At 48.0% G+C, this 16,147-nt stretch overlaps 1 protein-coding gene across 7 annotated transcripts in view; it reads left to right on the plus strand.

Annotated features, from left to right (window-relative positions):
- cntn4 (contactin 4) overlaps positions 1-16,147 on the plus strand; it is a 150,596-nt gene that overhangs the window by 103,802 nt on the left and 30,647 nt on the right. For all 7 annotated transcript variants that reach the window (XM_086197551.1, XM_086197557.1, XM_086197574.1 and 4 more), the window contains 2 exons: positions 41-170; positions 2,155-2,305. In XM_086197551.1, the coding sequence (XP_086053677.1) occupies positions 41-170; positions 2,155-2,305 (281 nt within the window). The remainder of the gene's footprint in view (positions 1-40; positions 171-2,154; positions 2,306-16,147) is intronic.

Consider the following 16,147-nt stretch of genomic DNA (forward strand, 5'->3'; position numbering starts at 1 on the left):
GGGAACAAGGCATATTAAAGGCATGTGTCTTTGTCCATAGGAGCGCATACAAGTGGGCAATGGGGCGTTGTCAATCAGCCGCCTGACCCTGTCGGACACAGGCATGTACCAGTGTGTGGCCGGGAATAAGCATGGCGAGGTTTACTCCAATGCAGAGCTCAGAGTTATAGGTAAGATGTTGTCTTTGTGTGTGTGTGTGTGTGTGTGTGTGTGTGTGTGTGTGTGTGTGTGTGTGTGTGTGTGCGCGCGCATGCATGTATTTCAGTGTTCTGTGTTCTTCCTCTGCTCAGTGGCATCACATGACCTCTGTCCTGGCTCTCGATGGCCATGAATTGAAAAGCATTAATTATAAGATGAATGCTGACAGGGGCGTGTATCAGCTCTGCTCTCAGGCCCCGTCCAGCCTGTCACTCTGGGCCGCCAGCAGCTCTCATTCGCTGTTCACCTTCCCGTGTGTCTGATCCAGATCGTGTTGCTCATTGCAATCAGGCTGGAAGCAGCTGCAGACCCAAGGTGAAGATTTGCGATGCCGTGAGAGAGGTGGCTCTGTCTCGTGGCTGCGCGCTCCATCAGCACTCCATCAGCGTGTGATGTTCACGCTCAGACACACACTCCACCGTTTTAGAAATCTTGTCTAATTGCAGTTCCTTGTATGCGCAAGAACACGGCTGGCGGGCCTGTGGGCCCATCTGGCTCTCAGTGGTTGTCATAAAGTCACAAAGCTTGTTGTTGTTGTTTTGAAGAGGAGGTTGTTGACGCTGTGATTTCCAACGTGCCCGACTGGCGTGGCTGTCCAGCAGCACGATGAACTACGACCAGGGAAGATGAAATTCGTGACGACCTTAAAATGAATCGCGCAGCTCAGATATTGAGCCAGGAACGGGCTCCGCTTGCACAGGTCACACAGACCTCGACCAATAGGAAACTCGACGTGTTTTCAACAAACCAAAGGTGATGTGCCTTCTTTGTGGTATCCTGTGTAGTGAACAGTGTAATTAACATCAGCAAACACTGTCAAACGTGACACTGACTCGGTGGGAAAGATTTTGATGTAATTGTGGCGACGGAGATCTGCTCACCAACCATCCTCCAGGATAGGAGGACGTGTGTTGTGGTCCAACTGCAGTCTTTGCTCTTCGACCTCACCGGTGAAACCATGTAGAGGCTGGATCGATAACTGATCCACTGCTGTGAGTGGAGCCTCCTGATTTTGTTGAATTAGTTCAGAATCTCCATTCTGAAATGGCCTGTTTGCAGACCCAAGGAAAGACTTCTAAATGGAGATGTGAGTGGACAAACAGGAAGTGAACCTGATGTCCCTGAGCCAAAGGGCAAAACCCACGTGTCTGGTCAGCCTCCCCTGCTCACCCCAGCAAGCATCACCCATGAGAGCAACCTTGACATAAATCAAAGTGGCGGCCAGGCGGCGCTTCTGTTGGGCTGAAGGCCTGTACGTTGTTAACGGATGGCTGAGAGGGGACGCTGAAGGTGGATTCACATCCTCCTCGGCCCCATGCATCAACATAAACCCCTCCACTATCAGAAGCCACTAATCTGTATAAATTAAATCCTTCTTAAAGATGGAGCCCAGACAGAGAAGACCAATTAATCAAGGCCGTGAACTTGTCTGATCTGATAAACGACTTATCAATATGAGCAGAATCAATTTGTCCCTATCAGAGGTTGTGTAAACAAGGCCATTGATGATATGAGGGTCCATGAGGCAGCCGTTCAGCTGAGCTCATAAAACAAAAACTGAAGCCTGTTAAACTGCAGAACGCTGACTAATGTTTTGATCAGGGCTGTGAGCGCACCAGAGAAGAAGACCCTCGATTGCACACCGGCTACAAGACATGTAGGAAATAGAAGTATTTGATTCGAAGTTACAGCCTCGGAAGTATTGAAATTAGATTTTTAAGCAAATTCTGAATATCTGTGCCAAGATAGACCAGTAAATTAATTTCATATCAGTGTATCATCAAAAACTCCAAATAGTACCAGAAATACCCAAAAACCACATACCTGTCTTCTCTGGAAGCAGCGTGAGCACACCAGCGCACTTTCACGGTACGGCACAGTCACGTGACCGCCGCCGGCTGGAAAAGCAGACAGCGGTTACTTCACAAACGTCTTCATGTGCTGCTCTCTTCTCAGCTGTTGCTCCAGATTTCTCCCACAACCAGCTGAGGAGCCAGACCCTGGTCAAGGTGGGAGGAGACGTGCTCATCGAGTGCAAACCCAAGATGTCTCCTTGGGGTGTGATCTCGTGGCGGAAGGGCAGCGAAACCCTGGCGGACACCAACAGGTAACTCACTCTCGTGAGGCGCTGTGAGGGCGTCTGGACGTCTGAGGCATCCCAGCTCCTCGGCGGCTGCGTTCTGACCACACAGAACTGCTGGCTCCCGTAATGAATGCTGAATGTTCGCTATAAGTCATCTCTGCTGCGATGTTTACACAGCTTTCTCCTGGACGGAGCTTTACAGGGGGCAAATAAACGTGAATAATGGCTTAAAGTCCAAGCAGCATTCAGGCTGGCACTGCGAGGCGAAGCGGCGAAGACTGAAAAACTGCTTTTGGAGGGCAGAGAGGGTCTAATGAAAGACACCATCATATTCCATCATTTTTGGAGCCACATTCTAGAAATGTATGTCTCTCTGTCTCCTCAGTCCCACAACTCTTTAAGGTGAAACACCAGAGGAGCGTCTAAAGACCGAGAACATCGGGATCCCCCAGGATCACGATGATGTAGCAATACAACCGTTCTGTGGTCGTTCATTGGATCACCAGTTGTTTATTCACCTCATGAATGTGTACATACACACATAGATATCTATGTATGTGTGTATGTACACATACATAGATATCTATGTGTGTATGTACACTCACACACACAGAGGCATATTAATATGTGTTTAAGTCCACGCTGCTGCCACTGTGTGTGACTGCAGATTGGACTGTGAAACCTGTGTGACGGTCGGTGTTTCGCAGTAAACCTCTGACCTTTTCACCTTCTGACCTCAGATCAGTGTTAACTCGCATGGCTTTTAAGAAACCTTTTTTTTTCTTGCCAATTATATCATTGCTGCAAAAAATACCATGAAATATTTAGACACCATTTTAAATCCGTATGTAGACACAGTGTCTTCAGAAATAAAATTTTATGCCAGTTAAACCAAAATGAATGAAAATGGAGGGAATGGTCATTTTGTCACCTCCAGTTAAACGATGATCGCACGTTAATGATGAGTCTTGATTTGCACGCAGACGGAAGGACTGAACCTCTGAACCCTCCGCTTTGCACTTTTAGTGGTAGCACACACATTTAAGCACTTTTCTTGAGTGTTTCACTTTTATTGCGGCTCTATTCTTCTTCTTCACATTTCAGAGTCAAATGTGTTGCATTTTTGTCACAATCATCTGACATGATTGATGTGATGCACTCAGTATCAGGAAAAGTGTCTCAAATAGGCTCCAGTCTGTCACCACCAGGCTTGGACACCGGACGCAGGCGCAGGGTTCAGGTGTGTGTGTGAGGAACAAAGACAGGCTACGAACCTGTCTCACAAGATCACCCCTCTTCCGTACGGGAAGAGGCGTGGCTATGAGAAATAAAAAAAAAACCTCCTTTCAAAGGAGGAATAAACACAATCGGCTATTGAAGGTTGATTGAAACACCCCTAAATAACGGGAGGCACTAAGTTATGGAAGGAAACAACAGCTCACTCCTCAGGGAGGAAGGACGTAAGACTGGACCAAGATAGAAAAACCTACGACAAAAAATCTCTTCCTTGGTGGTAGGAAAACACAAAACACCGATCAAGGCTGTGGTCAAAGGACTGGGGTGAACCCACGGAGACGGAACGCTGGCACAAGACAAAGGGAGACACTGACAGCATAGAAACACAGGGTAACAGGGATCAGATGGAAGCACTCCGCCATAAGACCAAGCCACAAGAGGAAGGGCAAGTCAGCTGAAACAAGAGGACAGTTACTTTTCAAAATAAAACGGTAAACGACAAGACAAAACATGGAAACGGGAGAAAAACCCAACTTGACCTCAGCGCAGTCCGACACAATCCTGTAAACTACAACATTAAAGTACAACATTAAAGTACTATTACACGTATGTCTTTGTTTTAAAAAGCACATCATATATACAGTAACAGCTGACACTCAACAGTGCCAACTTGCCTACTTTAACTCCGTTTGACTGCTAATTATTCCGTGCTTGTCGTTGAATTCCGGACGTTCACGTCAGTGGAGCATTTGAGTTCTTCCTCCAGCACTGACCTGCTCTACTTTCTGTCACAGGAAGAGACGTGCTCTGAAATAATGTTCGTATTTCTCCATGTGGGTGGAGAGATTTCGATGCAGTCCTCTGATACGGTGGGAACGCCGGTAGAAGCGCTAAGTGAAAAAGCAGCATGAAGCCCAACCCCCGGTTAATGGGGTGTGCTGAGTTTTATCTTTGGTGGTGGCCACACAGACCATCTGCTGAGGAAACCCGATGTGCTAATCAAGTACTTTTCACCTCAGCGGGGATGATAAAGGCTTCAGTAATCTAATTATTCAACTTCTGACACTTTGCCAACTTCATGAGTAGCAGAGGGCAGTCTTAGCGTCCCGCCACGTTTGACCCCGCTTGTGATGAGCGCCACGTGTGAGAACTTTTGCTGGTGTTTGTGTGTGTGTCTGAGTGAAGTGTGGAACCTGGCTGGGCGGCCTGGTTGCATTCAGGGGTCACCCATTTGATGTCACCACTCCAGCATGACTGGGCTCTGACAGCAGGGCTGTGTGCACACTGTCTCGCCAGCCTTTGCTTATACACAAAGCAGTGTTGTTGCTTGTCAAACAAAGAGGGCCCAGAATTTGCATAGTGGTTTTGCTGCTGGTGCCCTTCACTCGCCCTGCGCCTCTCTCGTCACGCTCCCGCTTCAACGGTCATTTGGAACTCATTGTTCAAAATTGATTTCACATTTGTCTTTGAACTGAGGTCCTCAAGAAGCGATGGATGACAAAGTGTAGTGATGTTAAAGAGATGCTTGTTTACACTCTCACACTCTTATTTGGACCAGCAACTGCCCAGTGACCAACTGCTTGGGCTCACAATGAATGAATCAAGATTTGAATCACTGAGGTGAGCTCTTCAATATTTGAAATACAGGGATTCTTTTTGAAGGAAGAATTTACCACAGCTGCTTCATCCTTAGAAAACAAGGAGCAGCATCTGCTGAACGTAGCCCGTGGGAGGTGAGTGAGCCGCCCCCCCCTGCATGAACGTATCGCCAGTCACCAGTCGATGGGCTGACGTGGTGAATGTTCATATATCAGCTGGCCCTAATCTAAGTTGAAGACTGCCGCGTCCTCTCATGGGGAGGAGACAGGGACTGGTGGTTATTGCCAAGTGCTCCTAAAATCTGATGCGTGGGGGCGGCACCGTGGGCGCCTGGGTCAGTGAACAGCAACCCTCCAGCTGACTGTCACCTCTGTAGCAGGCCAACGCGTGACAGCGCTTTCCCGCTTTAGATGTTATTTTTATGTTTCACGTTCAGGCTGACTGCTGCTGCTGTCACTCAGTGGTTGTGTCTCCATCAAAGTATCGTGATGAAGAGGCGCTGTGGAGAAGGTCAGTGGAAATGTGAGGAAAGACAACACTTTAACGACTCTCTTCCTCCGCCGCCGTCTTCACAGTTACCGCCAAACTTAGTCTTCGTGTCCAGCAGCAACCTGTCCGGTACGAGCTGCTACGACAGCTTGGCTAATTCCTCAGCACCTCCCTCCGCTTCTGGCTGAGAGGCAGCTCCTCTACAGTCACATGTGACATCAACGCCATCTTCTAGAGGTTTTACATCGCTTATTCTGTTTCCTCTCTTCACACCAGGAGATGGAGACATCTGCTAACTGGGACATGAGGTGCACAGCTTACCTTCCGTTGTGAGATCAGTCTCATTGTCCTCCTGTATGTTTTGCTGTCTCTCTGGACAACACGTGCACAGTTAGCTGAGCGCTTCTGTTGGCACGCAACAGCCAGATCTGCAACGTTAGACGGAGACCAGGATTGCAGCCTGAGAGGAAGTAGAAAAACTTTTTTTGCAGGTCTTGAAAAACACACGCCAGAGCTCTTAAAAGCACCATCATGTCCCTTCCCTCTCAACTGTGACATATGCACACGCGCTTCATGCCACGCAGTTAAAATGTTTAGCATCTGTTGTGGAGATCGTTGTCTTCTTAACAGCTGCCCAATAAAAGCGGTCTCTCCTGTAGGCCGACGACAGCGTCCAGCTGGTTGGTTGGAGAATCATGAGGCTGCGGTGAGAGCGGAGTGAACGCCGGCTGTGTTATGAGCGGCAGCTTTTTTATTCTCGGTTATTTTTTTCTGTTTGTTTGAATGCAGACGAGGATGCGTGTTGGAGCACGGCTCTGTAGTTATGCACCTGTAAAAAAGGTCTAAAGTCGCCAGGGGAAGCTGTGAAGCCCTTTTGTCAAAGATTAATTGCCTTAATTGCGTGAGCACTCCACAGTGGTTCCTGCAGAAAGGGAGCTGGTGTCATCAGCTGGGTGATCCATCTTCATAGCAGCAGCCCCATCCCCTTCCTCCTGCAGGAGAGCAGAGGAGGGAGGGGATGTCTTATCTACCCCAGACAACCCCACAGGGACGCAGTTTAGATGACATCAGCTGGAACAAAGCAGCTGAGGGTGCAGAACAGGGCAGGTCTAGCTTATAAGTGGGCCGTGTCAGTAGCCTAAAAAACATGCCATTTCAATATGTCACAAGAAGGAAGATTCAAGTTTGGTCACCCCCTCCCCCGCCCTCTCTCTCTCACGCACACACACACACACACACCAGCCCCACTCCATCAACCCTGCTCTCGTGAGCCGCCACAGGATGTGCTGACATTCCGATGCTGCTCCCTCCTGCATTAACGCCATCCTTTAAAGACCCCCAGTATTTATCTCTGCCTCGGCTTTGGCAGCCATGAAAATATTTGTGCTGGATCTTTTAATCCATTGAAGAAGGTGTTTACCCCTGGAGGGAGGTGTTCAAATGCTTTGGGTGTGGCTGGGACAAATCCCCCTCGCTGTGGTCTGATGCAGCAGCCTGCTAACTGCTGGGTTGTTGTTTTTAAATATTAGATCCCATCCCACGCCGCTGCACGCCTCCTCCCCAAGGAGCTGATAGGAAATCAGGTATTCATGCTTATTCCTTTTATGCGTCGTCCAAAAGGTCAGAATGCTAAAATGGGTTGGAGATGAAGAAATGTGATGCAAATGAGTTTTGCTGGATCTTCCCGTGTGTTGTTTTAGGAAGAGCATGGGGGGGGGGGGGGTGAATAGGGAGCCTGCAGCTCTGGGGGGGGGCAGGATTTAGTTCTCTGTGTATGTGTAGCACAATGGCTGAGGGAAGATGGTTCTCCAGAACAATGTGCACCTGGCAGACTGGGACCCAGTCAACAACACCAGTGGGTCCTCCACCGTGCCCACAAGCCTACAGCAGTACTTCAAAAATGTGGCCTGTATTTCCCAGAAACTGTAATACGTTTCAAAATATTTGATCCAACAACATTGTTTTTTTCATATTTATTGGTTGAACCATTCATAAATGATTGACGTGATGAAGAAAAGATGGCGGCGCAGGACATTTTTGATTTCATTATACTTTCATTTCCCAGCTTGAAATTTAAGACCCAACATCTGAGTTGTCTGAAGCAGAAGAGATCAGCTGAGTGGTGGGGGGACGAGCCTGAGGGCGAGAAATCCAGGACGGGGACGAGTACTCGTACTAGTACTAGGTACTCTAGTACTAGGTACACTAGTACTAGAGCATGTACACTGCTCTAGTACTAGGTACACTAGTAATAGAACATGTACACCGCACGAGTAACCAGCTGGTCTAGATAGATAGATGATAGATGGATGGATGGATAGACAGAGGAAGGGCTGGATGGATGGAGGGATGAAGGAAGGAGGGACAGTCGTCTCAGCTGTGGCAGACTGTACTTGTGTTTATAATGTGAATGACATGTTTGAGCGAGGAAGCTCGTTGCTACGGAAACATCTCAGCTTTATCAACTCTAATTCCTCCACATGAGTAGTTTCACACAGTTCTATAGATGTACAGGAGGGATTACTGAGAACCCTCTCTGTACTTCTCTGTACTACACAGTAGTAGTATTCAGCCATTATGTGCGCTATGTGCTTAGCCTTGCTCTCTCTTCATTCCCTGTGTGGTGTTGTTGAGTGGAGCGCCGTTAGGAACAGTTTCCCTTGGGGATGAATAGAGGGTTCTGATTCTGATTATTAGTACATTGAACAGTTCTGTGGTGTAACTGCGTGTGAGCGTGGCAGTCGGAGCTCCTCAGAGGTCCCATCAGTGGCCTGCTTGGCCAGCAGTCCAAGTGTCCTTTTTATGGGTGGTTTGGTCATGAAACGATGAGACAGATGGTTTATCTGGTTGGAAAACCTTCGCCTCTTTATCGCTTTACAGCATCTAAATCAACACTGCCTCATCCTGTAGGTGTTCTCATTGTGTTGCTGTACAAACAAGCCAATCACTCCTTCTTCAGGACATCCATGGGTTACAGAAAACACCACAAGAGGAAGATTAGAAATGTTTATGCCCCTGGCCAGATGGCAGGAATCACACCCGCGCAGCGCCGAGGCTGCGGCGAGGACCCGGCCAGGCGTCGACAGAATCCATGCAGAGTTTCCTGGTTACACCGAGAACTTTGTAGAATCTGTGTAGAAGTACACAGGTTGAGATGGAACAAGTAATTGAAGAGGTGTTGGTGATAAAGGGGGACGTGACAGCGTGAGTTCTGCTGTCTCTGCGCCCGCCGCCCTCGACAGTAACGGTCGTAAAACTCCCGTCATCTCTCTGTGTTCCAGCCTCCCAGAGCTCATTGCCTGCCAGATGCTGGGCATTCGTGCTCACATTCAAACTCATGTGCTTCTACTGCTTGTGTGGGATTCAAATCTGTAGTAAACTTCATGTGCCGTTAAGCAGACACAATACTCGCGGCACATCAAGTACAAACAAAGTGATTGGACGGTACAGGGATGAAGTGGGACGAGTTGTGGACGGTACAGGGATGAAGTGGGACGAGTTGTGGACGGTACAGGGATGAAGTGGGACGAGTTGTGGACTCAGCAGGTGCACATTCAGGTTTTTCTTCTGGTTGAAGATTGACATGAATCCAGAAGAGATCCCAAGTCCTGTTCCCTTCATCTGTAGCTCCTCCCAGCAGCGCCTCATGCTTCACGTCGACGAGCAAAAACCTAAACTGAGTATGTCATGTACATGTACATGATGTAGTAATCTGCCTTGTACTTGTACCTGTGACTTTTCAGTGTCTGAGCTTTAATGTGTGTTGTAAAGCAGTGAAAAAAGTCATTTCTGATCAGTTGATGATTTCACTGAGTGGTTTGTATCGAAATGAAACTGATAGCCGTCCAGTCGTGCTGGACGCTAACGCAACCGTTGAGTATCCATCCAATCGAGCAGTCAACCCGTATAATGTGTCCTAATGGCACTTTTCAGAAGGCGACGCCTGACAGCCTGACTTACTGGTGAACCAGTGGTTTTAAAGTCTGCGATTTACTTTGAAGAAATTAAAGGCTTTGGGAAATTGGTCTGAATATCAGCCCCCGCCCGCATAATTTTTTATTTATTTGTTTATTTTTTATCTCTCCTCTCATCTTTGACGTCACTTTAATTGAGTTTTTACTTCCGGAGACTCACCCGTTGAGGAGCAAGCGGGGCGCATGTATCGGTGATCCATGGGAAATCACTACCGCAAGATGTTAGCTGGCTCATTTCGTGCCTCCAGCAGTTCTGCAATAATCTATTGGTGTGTTTATGGCGTCTAAGTGGTGTGTGTTAATTTGGGAGATGTAGGTGAGAGCTTGAAATGACAAGTTTCAGAGTGGCTCGCTGAGATAAAGTGAGAGGACACGGGGGGATGCGGGGATGTGGCCTGGATGTGGATGAGTCTATTAGTGTGTGCAGAGAGCAGCTCTGGCTAATGCTGGATTGGCCAGACGACCCGGCGCTGCACTCTCCCTCTTGCATATTATACATCCCTCCTACATTGGCAGAGCAAATAAGCGTGACTGTCACGTAAATGAAGAGATGTCTCACAGAGTGATCTCCGTTTATGGGCCCATCTGCTCAGCCAGACTCACTCCAGAAAGAATCAGTGTCAGGAGAACGGCAAGACCGCCGAGGAGCGCGGCGTCTACTTATCCGACATCTCGCTATCTGCCCATGATATAGTAGCTTTGTTCTCTTTCAAGATTTTAATAAGCGTCTCATCAAATGTCTCTGGGCTTAATTTCGTGAAGACTTAATGGAAACAGGAGAATTAATAAAGGTGGGAATGATAAAAGATCTGTATGAATGGGTGTTCCTCACTCTTACATGCTGTTCATATTGTTTATCATGTTTAAATGTTGCTTCACATTTTTTAATCAGCCCATTTCTAATTTCCCTGTTTGACTTTAATTGAACAGCTGCTTGTGCAGCGCCGCTCTGACTCTGGCTGGAGGTTAGCGGCGCGCCAGGCCTGAGCACTGAAAGCTTACATGCCCTGGAGGACTCTTTTCATTACTTAGCCTGCAGGAAAGGTTTACAGTCTAAAGCGGCTGCTGTGGACAGCAGCTAACTGCTGCTTTTCATATCGTCGCTCCTCGGCTGCAGCTAAACAGCACCCCCGACCACAACCCCCCCGCTCTGAGAACAGGACCAAACTGAGGATTAGCGCTTTGCTGATCCTCCAACACTGTTCTGAGGCGCCTGCTCGTCTTCGTCGGTGTTGCAGATTCCATGTTTTATTTATCCAGACGTCTGGCAGACAGAAATAATCTCATCGCTGTGTTTCAGCCTCAGTCCTCAGAAGATGTTGCTGAAGGCAAACAGCTGAGGTAGAAATCACGTCATGTTCAAGCTTTGTAAATGCAACCACCGGTTTTGTTTGTGTGTTTGTTTGCTTGTTTTTTAACGGAGGCTACAGAGCGCCTCATAGACTGAATCCACACCTGATGATGGCGATGGAGATGATGATGATTATGATGGTGATGATGCAGGTCCTCTCACTCATCTGAACCAGAATCACTTTCAGCAAAACCAACCGCACCTCCCCGGGGCGCCCCTGACTATGAATCGTCTCATCTGATTGGTTCATATTTTGTTTTTGTTTGTTTTTTGCTCATTGATTTACGTTCTCATTTGCATCTTTGGCTTCTCGATAGTTTTCAAGCTGAGCCTCATCACGCCACCGACCACCAGCCTGGGCAGCTACCCCCACAGCTCAGGTGGTCTTTGGGCCCATGTGAAAATCTCCAGAACCCCTTGGTCATCCTCCTCCTCATCTCTCAGGAGCTCCATCTTTGTGAACTCTGGCTAACTCTCTGAAGCTAAAGCTAAGCTAACCCTCGCCAGCCAGCACGTTGTCTTTCATCGGGGGAACGTCTTCACATCTGACCCCACGGGAACTTTTCACAGTGGAGGAGGAGACGTTACAGTCGCCTCACCTTGGGTTTATAAAGCGAAACAACAATGAGCAGCGGCGGTTCAGTCAGTGCGGTGGTCTGTGGTCATGTGGACACCAGCTCAGCTCCAGCAGGCAGGGCAGCTGGCGGCTCATTGGTCGTGCTGCAGTGGTCAATCACAGATGCCAGAGATCAGACCTGAAGCCGCTCACAGACACACTATGAAACACTCTACTGTAGTTTAGCATGTAGCATTGTAGCGTTCTGCTGTTTCCACAGCAACGGAGAACACGGTAGAAAGACGATCTGTGGCGGGAACTCTGTCCTGAGGGAGTCTAGAGATGTGAAAGTCAAGCTTGTCACCTAAGTTTGGACTTCTGACATTTCCAGTCCACACACACCTTCACACAACTGCTGCAGCGCCAGGTATGACCCAAGACCAGCTGAACCCGAGACCAGCTGGATTGGGTGGGGGCGGCATGGCTCAGGGGTAGAGTGGCCGTCTAGCAGCCAAAGGGTTGCTGGTTCGATCCTGGACCCCGGTGACCATGTCCAAGTGTCCTTGAGCAAGATACTGAACCCATAATTGCTCCTGATGAGCAGGTTGGTGCCTTGCATGGCAGCCTCCACCATCAGTGTGTGTGTGTGTGTGTGTGTGTGTGTGTGTGTGTGTGTGTGTGTGTGTGTGTGTGTGTGTATGTGTGTGTGAATGAGACGACACTGTAAAGAGCTTTGAGTGCTGCTAAGGTAGAAAAGCGCTCTATAAAACCAGTCCATTTACCGTTGAGTCCACTCGAGACCAGCTGGACCTGACGTGGTTGAAGTATTCCAATAGTCACAAGTGTGGTGTGGCAACCCAAAAAAGACTCCTCGTGTCACTGTTCTTGGTGTCTCTTCCACTTGTGTAGGCCCTTTTCCTCTGAGTCGTGCGATGCTTCTGCTCCATCTTGTAACGGGTGTTTCCACAGTTGTGGTATTTAGGGGGAGAAGTGACCTGTCAGCAGCTGATAAGAACATGAATGAATCTAACAAGCAAATCTAGCGAGTGGAATAAATCTGCCTGTAACAACAAAGGTGTAGCGTGTAGTTTAGTTCTGGTATTGATTCCGTTTGCTGTGATTGACTGCGACTGTAACACACTGTTGCCTGTCGCAGCAGTTCAATTTCCATATCCAATTATTAAGGGGGGCATTGCGAATACTGGGGAGGGAGCTCGATCCCAGCTGATACACCCATTCATCACTTGGCTCATTAAGATCATTCACCCATCATTTTTCATCTGTCATTGCTTCAGTCACTTTTTCAAAGGGAATGTCGGGAGTTAAAAGTCCCTTCCTCCAAGAATCTGGTGCCGACTGACTAAACTCAAATCTCAGATACAGTGAATTCCGAGATGTTTTCTGAGATTAGGTTAGAATCGTCTGCAGCCACTGAACTGCTCCTCGGGATTATTTTTATCTGGGAGACTGTGGCTGATATCATTTTTCAAAGTGAGAATCTGCCAGCGCAGCATGAGTAATCCATCTTGGTTCCTCTGACAATTTCCTGTGGAACATGTGTGTGCTCTTTATTCCTGCAGGGATACCTCAGCACACAAGGAGAGATGGATATCTGTGGAGGGGAGTACAGCAGCAGAGCAATTTGTGATTAAAGGAATTCTCTGGAAGTACATACACAAACCCCACTGTGGCCCCGGCTGATAAACTCGCTCTCCTTGCAATGCAATTACCAACACAATCACATCATGTTGCACAGGCGGGAATTAGGACGCTCTCAATCTGCCTGCTTCATTAAGACACCTTCCTATTAAAAATGCACACTTTTACACTACATTTATTCTGAGAGGGTTCATTTGCAATGAGGTCCTTATAGGCAGCATGAGCGAGTGTGCGCTTGCCAGTGCGTGAGAGTGCAGGCTTTCTGTCGAGTTACGGATCTGATCAGTTAAACAGAACTTTGACAGTAAGATGACGACACGGTTGTCCTCTGCACCGAAGGCTTCCTGGAGGAGCAGCTCTCAGCCTGCTGCTGAAGGCTTGCAGCTCCACCCTCCATCTCTAGAGTTTAGCGCTTCCTTTATTCCACTTGATTTAGTTCGGTTGGCCGTTGCATGTTTTTGTACTCACTTAATTGTAGTTTTCATACTTCAAATACAAAGCACTTTGAGCTGCATGTTATGTACAAAAGCTGATATTTACATGAAGTTCATTGCTATTATTATTATTATTATTATTATTATTATTATCATTATTTTTAATTTGTTTTCCAGTCTGCATTCTTTGCCTCTTCTGCTTTGGCGTGCTGCTGTTTTGTCCGTCGCTGTGCTCGCCACACAGACCTTAGACGTGTTTCTTGGTGGCTGAGTGCAGACACAACTTCTTCTTCCTCCATCGTATCACGTGTTTGGTTGCAGATCGATAGAAAAGTGGAGCAGGTGCTTTTATGACAGGAGCAGTGAGACCTGCATCGTCCCAGATCAGCTGTCAGCTCATCACACATGAATAAACAGAACCGCCATCATCTTCCGGCCTGCAGATGAATCACAGCCCCACTTTTATTTCTGTCCTCCGCATGTACACTCCCTCTCTCTCTCCCTCTCTCTCTCTCTCTCTCTCTCTCTCTCTTTGAAACACTTACATACTCAGGACGAGTACTGATGTAGACAGGAATGTGTCTGACTTTCCTGGTGGAGCCCCGCCCCCTCTGAGTACACATAGGGACACGGATCATTTTGGTGGTTGTACAGGTTCAGATACAGGTGATGGTGAACTAGAGGATCATCTAAGAGGCAGCTAACTGACTAACTAACTAACTGTGACGACTGTGGCGTCTTGACTCATCTGGATGAGTATTTGATGGGTTCTTCACAGCCCTCAAACATTTCTGATGAAAATCAGCCTTTCAAGTCTCTGACTGACCAAGGCCACTGGACACATGATGCTCAGGGGCGGATGCAGAACTGGGCCGATGCAGTCGGACAGAACTTACCAGCCTACCCAGTTCTTTCAGTCATGAATATTGAGGCTTAACGCCTCGTTATGTCATGAGTAAACAGAGCAGCAAATTCCCAGAGTGGATCCAATATTCTGATGGTCTGACAAACTCTGGACTCAGTGTTAGTGTGTGTACACGTTCTGCCGTGTCTATCAAAAAAAGAACACAACAACAACAGAACCGCCACTGACAGGCAAGATGGTGGGAATACACAGAGGAGCAGTAGCAGCAGTGTGTACTTCATATCAAGAGTTAGAGAGGAGTACTGCAGCGGCGGCCCAGCACCCGTGTCCCCTGGCCCTGCCGTTACAAAGCAGCAAAATTGCCAAAGAAGCCTCAGAGACGAATGTCACCGTACAGTGAAAGCAACAGGAAAGTCATTTCAAGGATTACCTGCAATTTACTGGGCTGTTAATGGAGTCAGATAGAAAAATCAGGCCATAAGTGTTTTACTTAGTGTCAATCATTCTCAGTCATTCGCTCTGTCTTGCTGCAATCGTGCTGTGACGGCGGCCACAAAGGCTCTTGTTCTCCTGTTGCAGAGCTTTGATTGACACCTCCAAAAGATCCCTGTCAGATGGGCATTTTCTACACGACTGATAGTAATTGTCTGCATGCTACAGTGCTTCCTTACAGCTCCGAGTCTGTTAGACGAAAATGTTATCGAGCTGCCTGCTAACTTCCACTGCTGAGGGAGTGATTTGTGCTCATTAATATGATCACGCTGAGTCCTGACTCATTGGCATGTTTAAGCTCAACTTCTTTTATCTCTCCTTCTGTCTGTCAGCTGTCTCTTAACGCTGCACACACCCTCCGACACAATCTGGTGTGTGCTGCATGGGTGCTCCGTATCAAACTCAAAGTTTTACTGCGAGGGCAGGCAAGGACCTTGCCACCCCCCCCCCCCCCCCCCACACACACACACACACACGCCATACATAGCTCATGATAGGATTTCATCACTATATGACACACTACAGGATGCACTGCTATATATGCCATTCAAACGCAATACAGCATCCCAGCAGTTTCAATAATGTTAATTTCACAGACGCTCCGTTGCTAATAACTGATGTATCGACGTGGCCAGAGAGCACCACTAGAGGGCAGGTGCGGGCTGCGTGATCTACCAGTGTCACGAGCAGAGCTGCTGGCGCGTGGCACTGGCGCCTCCAGGAATTTAGCGACTGCTGGTGTTTGGGATAAAACAAATTTGTGGCCTGAGGAGGAGGAGAATTGTCCTCCGCCCAGTAAACTTCCTCCAGCAGCGTGTCAGACGCGTTGTGTTTCGCCTGTCTGACTTTATAGTTTCCATCAGATTCTTTGGCGATGTCAGCGTCGTGTCAACGTAGCATTCGTGATGCGTTTGTGCTTTTTGTTTCTTTGAGTGTTCGGGTGTTGGCACCTCAGTAGAATGTCAGGAAAATCACGGTAGGAAACAAGAGATACTGGCCAAGCCTAGCAAACAAGTGCCAGGACCTGGTCCTGCTCGGCCCGGACGGAGCTCGGACGCAAACACTTCAGTGTCATTCATGCAGCTGCCGTCGTCGTCCAGTAAAGTCAAGTTTATGTATCGATGTTGATTTTTGCAGTTTGTCTTTTGCTGTCATTCCATTTGCATTCACCTCAGTTCATCATCTCCTCTCAGGTGCAGTAATGCTGCGAT

Source organism: Aulostomus chinensis, chromosome 3, assembly GCF_037954235.1.
Source record: "Aulostomus chinensis isolate RoL2024-O1b breed Wild chromosome 3, RoL_Achi_v1.0, whole genome shotgun sequence".
NCBI lineage: Eukaryota > Metazoa > Chordata > Actinopteri > Syngnathiformes > Aulostomidae > Aulostomus > Aulostomus chinensis.